We start from the raw sequence: 12,431 nt of genomic DNA on the forward strand, positions 1-12,431 counted from the left end.
CGGGGCCATGGGCCATCTGAGTGCTTCAGTCCTCCCCAGGCCCTGCACACAACCTAGGGGTCTAGCGTGTGTGTGCCATGCCACACATGTGGAAACCAGAGGGCATTTCTGTGAAGTTGGTTCTCTCCTCTCACTGTTCAGATCTCGGGTGGAACTCAGGTCATCAGGCTTGATGGCATCTCAGTGACCTAGGGGATGAGGTCCTTGTAGTATAATATTCGGTGTGATCCTAAACATGTTATTTGATTTATTTTTTTTCCTCCCTTAGGTAAACCGAAGCACTGCACTTCTAAAGAGTTTATCTGCTGAAAGGGAACGTTGGGAAAAGACAAGTGAAACGTTCAAAAACCAGATGTCTACCATTGCTGGGGACTGCCTCCTGTCGGCGGCCTTCATTGCTTATGCAGGCTACTTTGACCAGCAGATGCGCCAGAACTTGTTCACCACCTGGTCTCATCACTTACAGCAAGCCAACATCCAGGTAACAGGCACGCAGAGCTGAGTCAGCCTGTGGGCACACCAGCACTGGCTGGCACACTGACAGCCTCCCCCTTCCAGTTCCGCACAGACATTGCCAGGACGGAGTACCTCTCCAATGCTGACGAGCGCCTCCGCTGGCAGGCCAGCTCCCTGCCTGCTGACGACCTGTGCACAGAAAACGCCATCATGCTAAAGCGGTTCAATAGGTATGTGCTTGTAGAAGGGCCAGCGGCGAGCTGTCCTGCTCATGGTATCCAGACAGCTTGTTTACAAATGGAAGGAGAGTGGTTGTGGGAGGCAGTGCTAAGAGGTCAACGTTCACTTTTACGTCTTTACTGAATTCGGCTTACCACAGCTTTTCCGGGAGATAACTTGATTTAAGTCAGATCTGTGTAGAAATCTGGCAGTGCATTGAGATTGCCTGTGGAGTGATAGTTTCTTCCCATCAGGAGCCTGCCTTTTCTGCTAGGTCTTTGACCTAATCACATGTCACTTTACCCTCAGGTACCCGTTGATCATTGACCCCTCCGGACAGGCCACAGAATTCATCATGAATGAGTATAAGGACCGGAAGATCACAAGGACCAGCTTCTTAGACGATGCCTTCCGGAAGAATTTGGAGAGTGCTCTGAGATTTGGCAATCCCCTTCTCGTCCAGGTTCGTGTCTGTTTGAATTTGTCACTCCTCCCAGGCACTTCACTCTCTGTGGTTGATGTGAAGGAACTGTCGAATTACACAACACAAACACCAGTAGTATTTGAACATTGGTTTGATACTAAAGAATAAAGCTTTAAGATACTAAAGAATAAAGCTTTGAGATTATGTTTCAGAAATACAGTCTCCAGCTGGGCATAGTGGTGCATCACGTTTAATCCCAGCACTCAGGAGGCAGAGGCAGGAAATGCTCTTTAAGTTAAAGGCCAGCCTGGTCTACACAGAGTGCTTCAGAATAGCCATGAGAAGATCCTATCTCAAAACCAATGACCAGGCAGTGGTAATGCACACCTTTAGGGAGGCAGAGGCAGGAGATCTCTGAGTTCCAGGCCAGCCAGGGCCACACTTGAAAAAACTAGAGTTGGCAGGGTCTGAGGTGGTGAATGGTTGGTGTCTCTGAACTGGGTATTTGTTTGCTGCTGGGGTGGAACCCAGGCCTCACACTGCAAGACAAGTGCTCTGCCACTCGGGTGCAGCCATGCCCTGCCCAACAACAGTTTCTTTAAAAAGGCAAACTTCCATTTTAGCTTTCGCAGTGGGCAGGCCCCGGGGCTCGTGGGTGGCACTGGTCCAGATAGGAGACTTGATGGTTGCTTTCTGTGTACAATGCACAGGATGTGGAGAGCTACGATCCAGTTTTGAATCCAGTACTGAACCGTGAAGTCCGGCGAACAGGAGGGAGAGTGCTGATTACCCTCGGTGACCAAGACATTGACCTGTCACCATCCTTTGTCATCTTTCTGTCCACCCGAGACCCAACTGTAAGCACGGGACACTTCATGGGTCAGCATGATGCTGATGAGTTTGGAGCTGAGTAAACAACCAGTCTGTCTTTCGTCCCGACAGGTGGAGTTCCCACCAGATCTCTGTTCCCGGGTGACCTTCGTGAACTTCACGGTCACCCGCAGCAGTTTACAGAGCCAGTGTCTCAATGAAGTTCTTAAAGCAGAAAGGCCCGATGTGGATGAGAAGCGTTCTGACCTCTTGAAGCTGCAAGGTGTGGTTCTGGCCCTCAGCTTCCCAGCGGTGGTGGGTGGCAGATTGTGCTCTGAAGGTCGAGGGTGACACTGCTCCCCAGTGGCACCAGTGGCACAAACCTGTCTTATCACAGGGGAGTTCCAGCTCCGTTTACGGCAACTGGAAAAGTCTCTGCTCCAAGCTCTGAACGAGGTAAAAGGCCGCATTCTGGATGACGACACCATCATTACAACCCTGGAAAATCTGAAGCGGGAAGCCGCCGAGGTCACCAGAAAGGTGGAGGAGACGGACATTGTCATGCAGGAGGTAGAGACCGTGTCCCAGCAGTACCTGCCGCTGTCCACTGCATGCAGCAGCATCTACTTCACTATGGAGTCCCTGAAGCAGGTGAGGCCATGGGGATAGCAGCTCTGGCTCCCAGCTGTGGCCGAGCCATCCTCTGATGGTCACGTGGCTTCCTCCCAGGTTCACTTCCTGTATCAGTACTCACTGCAGTTCTTCCTGGACATCTACCACAATGTGCTCTATGAGAACCCCAACCTGAAGGGCGCCACCGATCACACACAGCGCCTCTCTGTCATCACCAAGGACCTCTTCCAGGTAGAGCACAGCCTGCATTTCTGTGCCGGGGTATAGAGGTGTGGCCCCCAGCACACCCACATTCCCCTCTCGCTTCCCAGGTGGCCTTTAACCGGGTGGCCCGAGGCATGCTGCACCAGGACCACATCACCTTCGCCATGCTGCTGGCGAGGATCAAGCTGAAAGGCACCATGGGGTGAGACTGGCTGCCAGAGTTGATGTGGCTCAGGTTGATGTTGCCGTAGCGTGCACTCTGCCCTCCTTCATCTTTGAATCACAACTGTTGTCTTAGTTGCCGTGTAAAGAGACCTTCCTGACCTGCCCCTGCTTTACAGGGAGCCCACCTATGACGCAGAGTTCCAGCACTTCCTCCGAGGGAAGGAGATCGTGCTGAGTGCTGGCTCCACCCCCAAAGTCCAGGGCCTGACTGTGGAGCAGGCGGAAGCTGTGGCAAGGTTGAGCTGTCTGCCTGCCTTTAAAGATCTCATTGCCAAGGTTCAGGCAGATGAGGTAATTGTCCTTTCAAGTGTTCCCAGTGAAACCTGTGGGTGAGCAGCTTATGGCATGCGTGACTGTGCGTGCTGGTGTCCAAGCAGGGGGTGACACCTCCCCTTAAAGGTCTGTTCATCAGATAGAGCAAGACCTAAGCTGCATGCCCAGGACTGCATACCAGATTATTCCTGAACCACTCTCCCTGTTGTCTCCACAGCAGTTTGGCATTTGGCTGGAGAGCAGTTCACCAGAGCAGACAGTGCCATACCTCTGGACTGAGGAGACGCCTGCAAGTGAGTCAAAACCAGGCCCTGCCGCCCTCCCCTGGGCCTAAATAGAAAGTCAGGTGCACTGTTTCTCAGAAGAAAGGATACCGCCTCCCTGGAGAGAAGCATTGTTAGGCAGCCAGTCTGCAATGTTGATGGACCCTGAATCCCAGCTACTCCAGAGGCCGAGGAAGGAAGGTTGGCAGCTTAAGGCTGGCCGAGGCTAAATAATGAGCCCTTGTCTCAGAATAACAGAATCACCGGTTAGGAAACCAGCTCCTAAGCAGGGGTTGGCTGAGAGGAGGGTCAGACTTCTGATCCCCTCAGGTTATCACTAGTGACCGTCAGCGACTGGAGCAGCTAGGGATGTAACTCCGTGATAGGATACTATGCTAGCAGGCATAAGGGGATTTGATTCATCTTATTGGGGTGAGGCCTAACAAACGTGAAGAGGGCTTGTCTTTCTTTGTGCCATAAAGACTCATGAGTGCATCAGACCTGGCCCTGGGCTAAAGGCTGCACGGGAAGGGGCAGGCAGCAGCCTGTGCTACCAGGGACCCCAGGGCAGAGGGCACTACTGCACCTGGCTGGCAACCACCAGTTTTGGTGGTGCAGTGTTTCAGAGTCAATAGATGAGGACCAGCAGGACAGCCGGGTGGGTAAAGACCTGAGTCCCATCCCTGTGACCCGTGTGCGGAGAGAGAACCAACCCTACTAGCTCTCCTGACCTCCATATTCCCGGACACTGCAGTCCATACTTACATACACACACTAAGTAAAAACTCCCCCCAGGGGAGCCAGTACACCCCACTCCATAGAGAGACTGTGTCTCAAAAAGTTTTATTTTGTTTTTTTGCTAGGCATGACAGCACGTGCCTTTAATGCCAGCAGTGAGGAGGCAGAGGCATGTAGATCTCAAAGGTCAAGCCTAATTCAGTGTGACTTCAAGGTGACCCAGGGCTACACAGTGAGATCCTGTCTCAAAGAAAAAAATGTTAAATAAACAGATTGGGTGGGGGGTGTCCAGGGAAAGTGCTTGGCTCCCTAGCAGACAACCTCACACACACAGCAGCACAGCCCATGAGGACATGGAGGAGGCCGACAGCCAGCTGGCCTGGTCACACAGCGGTAAAGGGATACCTGTCAGAGTGAAGAGTGACACGGACACCAGGTTGACCTCTGACCTCCACACTTGCCATGCCATGTGAGCATACACTCCCACACCTGGAATCCAGCAGCACCTGGAGGAAGAGGCTGAAGGATTGTGAGATCAAGGTTACCCAGAGAGTAGCCTCTGAAAAGGCAGTATCATCAGCACCCCCACACCTAGTGGTACAGTCTTGTCGCTAGACACCTAATGTGACAGTGGAACAAGAGACGGATACTCTTAGGGTCCAAGAGAACCAGTAGACTGTGGACTTCGTAGCTGGGATCTGAGCTGGATCTCAGTGCTCTGGGTGGAGACAGCAGCCTTTACCCACCCTTGGCACACCTCGTTTCAGCTCCCATCGGGCAGGCCATCCACCGCCTACTCCTGATTCAAGCTTTCCGACCCGACCGCCTGCTGGCCATGGCCCACATGTTTGTTTCCACAAACCTCGGAGAGTCCTTCATGTCCATCATGGAGCAGCCACTTGACCTCACCCACATTGTGGGCACAGAGGTAATGTCTTAGCACCCCATCCTGGCTCCCTCCTGCCACCTGTGCTATGGCATCAGCACTGGCCACGGCCCAGGCCACTGCTTCTTAACCGACGTCTTCCCAAAGCCCACACCATCCTCAGGCTTTCTCTGACAGGCCTCTCCTACAGCGGTGTCTCAGTCTGCCTTTCCTTTACAGGTGAAGCCAAACACACCTGTCCTGATGTGCTCTGTGCCTGGGTATGATGCCAGCGGACATGTCGAGGACCTCGCCGCAGAGCAGAACACACAGATCACTTCTATTGCCATTGGTAAGGATGTGTGCTGGTGTCGTGGACATGCGGCAGCCTGAAAGCATAAGGCTGCCTGCCTGCCTCCCTGCCTCCCTGCCTGCCTCCCCTCCCTGCCTCCCTCCCTGCCTCCCTCCCTGCCTGCCTCCCTGCCTCCCTGCCTCCCTGCCTGCCTGCCTGCCTGCCTGCCTGCCTGTCTCCCTGCCTGCCTCCCTGCCTGCCTCCCTGCCTGCCTCCCTGCCTGCCTCCCTGCCTGCCTGCCTGCCTGCCTGCCTGCCTGCCTGCCTGCCTGCCTGCCTGCCTGCCTGCCTGCCTGCCTGCCTGCCTGCCTGCCTGCCTGCCTGCCTGCCATTGTTCACACTCTGCTTCCTTGTCTCAGGCTCAGCAGAAGGCTTTAACCAAGCAGATAAGGCGATCAACACCGCGGTGAAGTCAGGCAGGTGGGTGCGATTGGTTTCCTCCTAAAACCTGTGTCCCCGGGAATCCAGTGAAAGCCATCGAGTCACTGTGACTCTGCATGCACAGGTGGGTGATGCTGAAGAATGTGCACCTGGCCCCCGGGTGGCTGATGCAGCTGGAAAAGAAGCTTCACTCCCTGCAGCCACACGCCTGCTTCCGACTCTTCCTCACCATGGAGATCAACCCCAAGGTAAACAGGACAGGAGCCTCTGGGTGCTGGTACCTCTGCTGGGTGTGGGCAGCACTGCTGCCAGCCGGAGGGTGAGGGCAACCTTGTCCCTCCAAAATAAAAGCAGACATAGAGGCAGGCCGCCTTCTCCCTCAGGTGCCCGTGAACCTGCTCCGTGCAGGTCGGATCTTTGTGTTTGAGCCGCCACCTGGCGTGAAGGCCAACATGCTGAGGACCTTCAGCAGCATCCCCGTCTCCAGGATGTGCAAGGTACGAGCACTCTCACCGGACACATCCGCAGATGCACCCCGCACAGCTCTGACCCCCTCCACCAGAGTGCATAGCACACACTGTCCCTGCCGCATGAGCACAGGGTACTCTCAGCTCCTTGGGTTTTCAGTTCTGTTTGCTGTTGAAATCCACTGAGCCCACATTTTATTTTGTCTCCCCACCTCCCAGGGCTAGGCAAGCGCTCTACCACTGAGCTAAATCCCCAACCCCTGAGCCCACATTTTAAGAAAGCCTGTCTAGGGGGCTGGGGATTTAAGAGCGCTTACCTAGGAAGCACAAGGCCCTGGGTTCGGTCCCCAGCTCCGAAAAAAAAAGAACCAAAAAAAAAAAAAAAAAAGAAAGCCTGTCTAGGAACCTGTCTAAATTCAAGGGCTGTTCTGTTGATCCTGATCTTTAGAAAGCTGGGTACTTGGTCAGCCATACTGCTTGATTCTGGGTGCTGCTTCTGTATTGCATGCAGGTCAGATGGCTGAAGGGTGGGGCGTAGGTTGCCCTGCAGACCTTTGCTTCTGAAGTACGGTCTAGTTTCCTTAGATGACAAGCACATGACAAATCTGTCTGGTCACTTTGTGCATCTAGTCTCCAAATGAGCGAGCCCGCTTGTACTTCCTGCTGGCCTGGTTCCATGCTGTCATCCAAGAGCGCCTGCGCTATGCTCCACTCGGGTGGTCCAAGAAATACGAATTTGGAGAATCTGACCTTCGATCGGCTTGTGACACGGTGGACACATGGTTGGATGACACAGCCAAGGCAAGTTAGGTTACGCCACACCACAGACGCCAGTGCACTGAGGAGACATCATGCCTAAACACATGGTGATGCGGGAAGACAATGGATCTGAACTCAGGGGAGCCCTGATACTTTGTGGCAGCTATAACTTGACAGTGCACAGTGTACACATGTAACCCGGCCTCTGTCCTCCCAGGGCCGACAGAACATCTCACCAGATAAGATCCCATGGTCTGCCCTGAAGACATTGATGGCCCAGTCCATCTATGGTGGGCGGGTGGACAATGAGTTTGACCAGCGTCTGCTCAATACCTTCCTGGAGCGCCTGTTTACCACCCGGAGTTTCGATAGTGAATTCAAGCTGGCGTGCAAGGTCGATGGGCACAAGGACATTCAGATGCCTGACGGTATCAGGTATGGCTGCCCGAGGGAGCAGAGGTCATGCTTGGGTGGTGGTGCGGGAGTGTTTGGAGCCAGTCTGCTCGACTCTGATTCCAAATGTTCTGCTTTCTCAGGCGAGAGGAGTTTGTGCAGTGGGTGGAGCTGCTGCCTGACGCCCAGACACCCTCATGGCTGGGCCTCCCCAACAATGCTGAAAGGGTCCTGCTTACCACCCAAGGTGGGTGCTGAGTCTCCTCGCTCCTGGAGCCCTGCCCACCCTGAGCCTGCTGGAAGGGCTTGCTCGCCTCTGTGGCCTCTTATGGGTCTGCACCAGGGAGTCCTTAAAAGGTTGGAGGGCGAGCTTTAGTTCGAGAGCTGGAAGCACTGATAGGTGGTGTGCAGGCCTGTGCCTTAACCTGGAGGCAAAGGCAGAAAAATCAAGGTGTCAGCATCTGTCTACACAACATGCCCTAGGCTGCCTAGGTGCAGCCGAGCCTCAAACTACACACTGAGTCCAGAGCCTAACACAAGCTAGGCAGAGCTCTGAGGGAGCCCTACATCCTCTACACTCTACACCTCTACCACTGAGAGCCAGGCTTCGTGACTCATACCTGTGATCCCAGCACCCATGTGGTGGAGGCAATAGGGTCTAGAGTTCTAGGCTGACCTACATGACATGAGACCCTCTTTAAGAACATCAGGTGAGATAACTCAGCAGCAGCAGCAGCATACAGTGCCTGCCGGTTTCCCTTGTCCTGGTGGTAGATAATCTGACTTCTGTGGAAAGGCTGAGGAGAGAGGCTAGGGCCAGTGCAGGCATTCAGACGGAGGTGAAGCGAGACAAAATGTTCTCAGCTGCTGCTACCGCAGCCACCGCCGCCGCCTCCTCCTCTTCCTCCTCCTCCTCTTCCTCCTCTTCCTCTTCTTCTTCCTCCTCCTCCTCTTCTTCCTCTCCCTCCTCTTCTTCCTCCTCCTCCTCTTCCTCCTCCTCCTCCTCTTCCTCTTCTTCCTCCTCCTCCTCTTCCTCTTCTTCCTCTCCCTCCTCTTCTTCCTCCTCCTCCTCTTCCTCCTCTTCCTCCTCTTCCTCTTCTTCCTCTCCCTCCTCTTCTTCTTCTTCCTCCTCTTCCTCCTCCTCTTCTTCCTGTGGAGCACACTCCTGAGAGCTTGCCTGTTGTCTGGGAGTGTGTGACCTTCGTGAGAAAGTGGGATGTTGTCCACAGACAGTGGGAGGGGAGCGGCTGTCAGGTGTATTTAGTATGAAGATGAGGCCTGGAGGCTAAGGGGTCCCTGTTGGGTTAGAGGCAGCCTTTCCAGTGTACAGCCTGCGGTTTGATTCTCAGTGCTGGCGTCACTTGCCCCAGCAGTTTTCTTTCTTTTTTTTTTTTTTTTTTTAAAGATTTATTTTATTTTATGAATACACTGTAGCTGTCTTCAGACACACGGGAAGAAGGATGGTTGTGAGCCACCATGTGGTTGCTGGGAATTGAACTCAGGACCTATGGAAGAGCAGTCAGTGCTCTTAACCTCTGAGCCACCTCTCCAGCCCACCCCAGCAGTTTTCTAATTCCTGTATCCTATCAACACTGTCAAGAACCAGGGTCACTGTCCAGCTTCTCCACCTTTCCATGGTCCAGAAAGCAGTGAAGCTCTGGCCATCACAAACCTCCCCCGGCAGGTTCTGCATTCCGATGAAGTGAGGCTTCTGAGACCCATGGCTGTGTGGACAGGCAGGGAGCGGCCTCACAGCCGACCCGGCCATTGATTCGTTTTTCTTTTCTTTTCTTTTCTTTTCTTTTTTTCGGAGCTGGGGACCGAACCCAGGGCCTTGCGCTTCCTAGGCAAGCGCTCTACCACTGAGCTAAATCCCCAACCCCCATTGATTCTGTTCTTAATCGCCCTGTGATAGACTTGGGCCAGTGTTCTCCTGCTCACCTCCTCCCCAGGCCCTGGGCTGCTGTAGTGAGTGAATAGCCATGCACCATTTACACTGATGTCTTCCTCCTCCTCCTTCCCTCCCTCTCCAACTCTGTGGCTGGCCTAGGCGTGGACATGATCAGCAAGATGCTGAAGATGCAGATGCTGGAGGACGAGGACGACCTGGCCTACGCAGAGACGGAGAAGAAGACAAGGACGGACTCCACCTCAGACGGCCGTCCAGCCTGGATGAGAACACTGCACACGACGGCCTCAAACTGGCTGCACCTCATCCCACAGACACTGAGCCCACTGAAGCGCACGGTGGAGAACATCAAGGTACTAGGCTGGACTCAGCGCGCTGATCCCCAGTCTTGGGCAAGGAGGACTTTCAGTTGAGCTGCTTTAACTGTGGCCTGAGAGCTGGGCAGACAGAGGTGGTCATTCTTCATATCAGGCCTCTGGCCAAGACTCTGGTGATGCACGGGGCGTGCGCCTCACCTCTGCAGAGCCCCGTGCTCAGCCCGCTTCTCCTTGGGTTTAGGACCCTTTGTTTAGGTTCTTCGAGAGAGAGGTGAAGATGGGGGCCAAGTTACTGCAAGATGTGCGCCAAGACCTTGCTGACGTCGTCCAAGTGTGCGAGGGGAAAAAGAAGCAGACAAACTACCTGCGCACGCTCATCAATGAGCTGGTGAAAGGTGCTGAGACCCACCGTGTGGGGCAGCTTGGGGCAGAAGCCCTGGCCATAGTCTGTGCCACTCTTCGGCCTGTCCCCACCCATCTGAAGGCCCACTGCAGGTCCCAGGCCACTCGTGTCTCCTTCAGGATTCCTCAGGAGCGGGAGGGTCTAGGAAATGCCCCTGAGTTTCCTAACTCGTCTGTACAGCGTCAGTGACTTTTAGGGTAGTGCAGTGAAGAGGACAGGGGTGGGGTGAGGGCTCAGTCCACAGACACACCGTGTGTCCTGCAGCCTCTAAGCATGCACCCCACACTGAGACAGCTGTGTCCTGGGCCTTCCAGGGAGGGGACAGAACACAGGCGCAGGCAGGAGGGAGGGCTGTGTTGTGAGGTGCTGGCAGCCTGAGCCACTTCTGCTGCAGGGGAATTGGCAGAACAGATGCTGAGGCCTGATCTCTCCTCCTTGCTGCAGGGATCTTGCCCCGGAGCTGGTCCCATTACACAGTACCTGCAGGCATGACGGTGATCCAGTGGGTGTCAGATTTCAGCGAGAGGATCAAACAGCTGCAGAACATCTCACAGGCTGCTGCAGCCGGGGGTGCCAAGGAACTGAAGGTGGGCGTGCGTGGCTCTGGGCGGGGGAGAGGGGTCAGGAGTGGCATTGGTTGTCCTGGCCTCGGTGGGAAAATCCTTTAAGATGGCACTGGGGACAGCCAAGGCCGATGCTGACCTGCTCTCCTTCCCATGGGGCTGTTTGTACAGAACATCCACGTGTGCCTGGGTGGCCTGTTTGTGCCTGAGGCCTACATCACTGCCACCAGACAGTATGTGGCACAAGCCAACAGCTGGTCCCTGGAGGAGCTCTGCCTCGAAGTCAATGTCACCGCCTCCCAGAGTACCACCCTTGATGCGTGCAGCTTTGGGGTCACAGGTGAGCTGGAGTCTGAGCGTGGTCTGGCCTTTCTGTGGAACCTGTTTCCAAACGAATGTACCGAGTGTCTGGCCAGAGCGGCCCAGCTGAGCCTGCGGGTGTCCCGTAAGTTGGGCTGTGTGGCCCTGGACTCCTTCAGCCCGTCTCCACATCTCCTCACAGGTCTGAAGCTCCAAGGGGCCACGTGCAGCAACAACAAACTCTCGCTGTCCAATGCGATCTCCACAGTCCTCCCCCTCACACAGCTACGCTGGGGGAAGCAAACTAGTGCTGAGAAGAAGGCCAGTGTGGTAAGTGTCAAGGCCTCGCTCCTTGGCTCTGCCTGGGTCATGGTGGGACTCCACTTGCGTGGAAACAGCCCTGAACTCCCACGGGAGCTTGTCCCCAGAGCTGATGAACAGTAAGTCCCTCTGTTTGTCCCACAGGTGACTTTACCTGTCTATCTGAACTTCACGCGGGCAGACCTCATCTTCACTGTAGACTTTGAAATTGCTACAAAGGAAGATCCTCGAAGCTTCTATGAGCGTGGAGTTGCAGTTCTGTGCACTGAGTAAAGCTAAGCTTTTCCCGAATCCTCTTTCTGGAATAGTAGAACCCAATATTTAACTCTCATTCATCCTTACACATTTGGAGGGTTTGATGGACCCGTGAAAAGCAAGTGGTCGGTTAGCGTTGGTGGTGAAAGGTGCTGCAGTTGGAAATGGGCTGGGAAGGGTGAAGTGTGCGGTTTCCAAGGGCTGACCAAATGGCTGGTTTTATTAAATAAAACACTAAGCATGATGGGCTCCTGCCTCATTCCACTCTGCTCTGTCTGCTGTGGGAATCCTTGTGCCCACCTCGCCTTTGTCACCATGGTCACAGATGCAGAAGCAGCAAGCTGAGGGAGGCCAGGAGACTGCGCTTCATCCCTGAGGCCCAGCGGCAGCTGTCTCTCAGACACAAGCCTGACACCAGTCCATTGTCCCACACTTCATTTCTGTACCACCTGTGGTGAGAGAGTGGCCTCGCCCCACAGGAAAGGTGACAGAATAGTCCTGGCATCTCAGTCTCTAAAACCCTCTATGACTGTGTGGCACAGGGTGGGCAGAGGCTGTTGTCATAGCTGTAAGGACTCCTGAGCACAGAGGGGCACTGTCCTATCCCTTCTCTGGGAGAGGACACAGCAGGTTCCTCTGCAGGAGGAAGTGACCCAGCCCTCAGGCAGTAAACACAAGAGCCCCAAGCGGACATCCTCTGAGGAACACCTGGGGACGGGCACAGAGGATACTGTCTGAGTCCGTGGGGATCATGGGAATACGAGGCTCACCCCAGCCCCATAACTGCACTCCACTGAGAGTACCAGCCCACCCCTATGCCCTGCAGTTGGAAGGGTCTTACTGGACAGTGGCCACCAGCCCTGTGTCTTCACTGACAGAGCCACCTGGGGCACTGATGTGCA

General features: G+C 54.6%; 1 protein-coding gene across 1 annotated transcript in view; it reads left to right on the forward strand.

Annotated features, from left to right (window-relative positions):
- The window catches only part of Dync1h1 (dynein cytoplasmic 1 heavy chain 1), a 65,730-nt gene extending 53,958 nt beyond the window's left edge, over positions 1-11,772 (forward strand). The window contains 24 exon segments of the mRNA NM_019226.3: positions 269-481; positions 559-686; positions 985-1,138; positions 1,810-1,956; positions 2,042-2,192; positions 2,307-2,560; positions 2,639-2,773; positions 2,854-2,948; positions 3,088-3,262; positions 3,462-3,537; positions 5,013-5,173; positions 5,351-5,462; positions 5,821-5,881; positions 5,967-6,090; positions 6,226-6,339; positions 6,940-7,110; positions 7,286-7,503; positions 7,605-7,708; positions 9,512-9,723; positions 9,929-10,082; positions 10,535-10,677; positions 10,825-10,993; positions 11,156-11,283; positions 11,419-11,772. Coding sequence (NP_062099.3) covers positions 269-481; positions 559-686; positions 985-1,138; positions 1,810-1,956; positions 2,042-2,192; positions 2,307-2,560; positions 2,639-2,773; positions 2,854-2,948; positions 3,088-3,262; positions 3,462-3,537; positions 5,013-5,173; positions 5,351-5,462; positions 5,821-5,881; positions 5,967-6,090; positions 6,226-6,339; positions 6,940-7,110; positions 7,286-7,503; positions 7,605-7,708; positions 9,512-9,723; positions 9,929-10,082; positions 10,535-10,677; positions 10,825-10,993; positions 11,156-11,283; positions 11,419-11,547 — 3,528 coding nt within the window. The 3' untranslated portion in view covers positions 11,548-11,772.
- The last annotated feature ends 659 nt before the right edge of the window (positions 11,773-12,431 follow it).

Source organism: Rattus norvegicus, chromosome 6 (genome assembly GCF_021556685.1).
Source record: "Rattus norvegicus strain SHRSP/BbbUtx chromosome 6, alternate assembly SHRSP_T2T, whole genome shotgun sequence".
In the NCBI taxonomy this organism is placed as follows: Eukaryota; Metazoa; Chordata; class Mammalia; order Rodentia; family Muridae; genus Rattus; species Rattus norvegicus.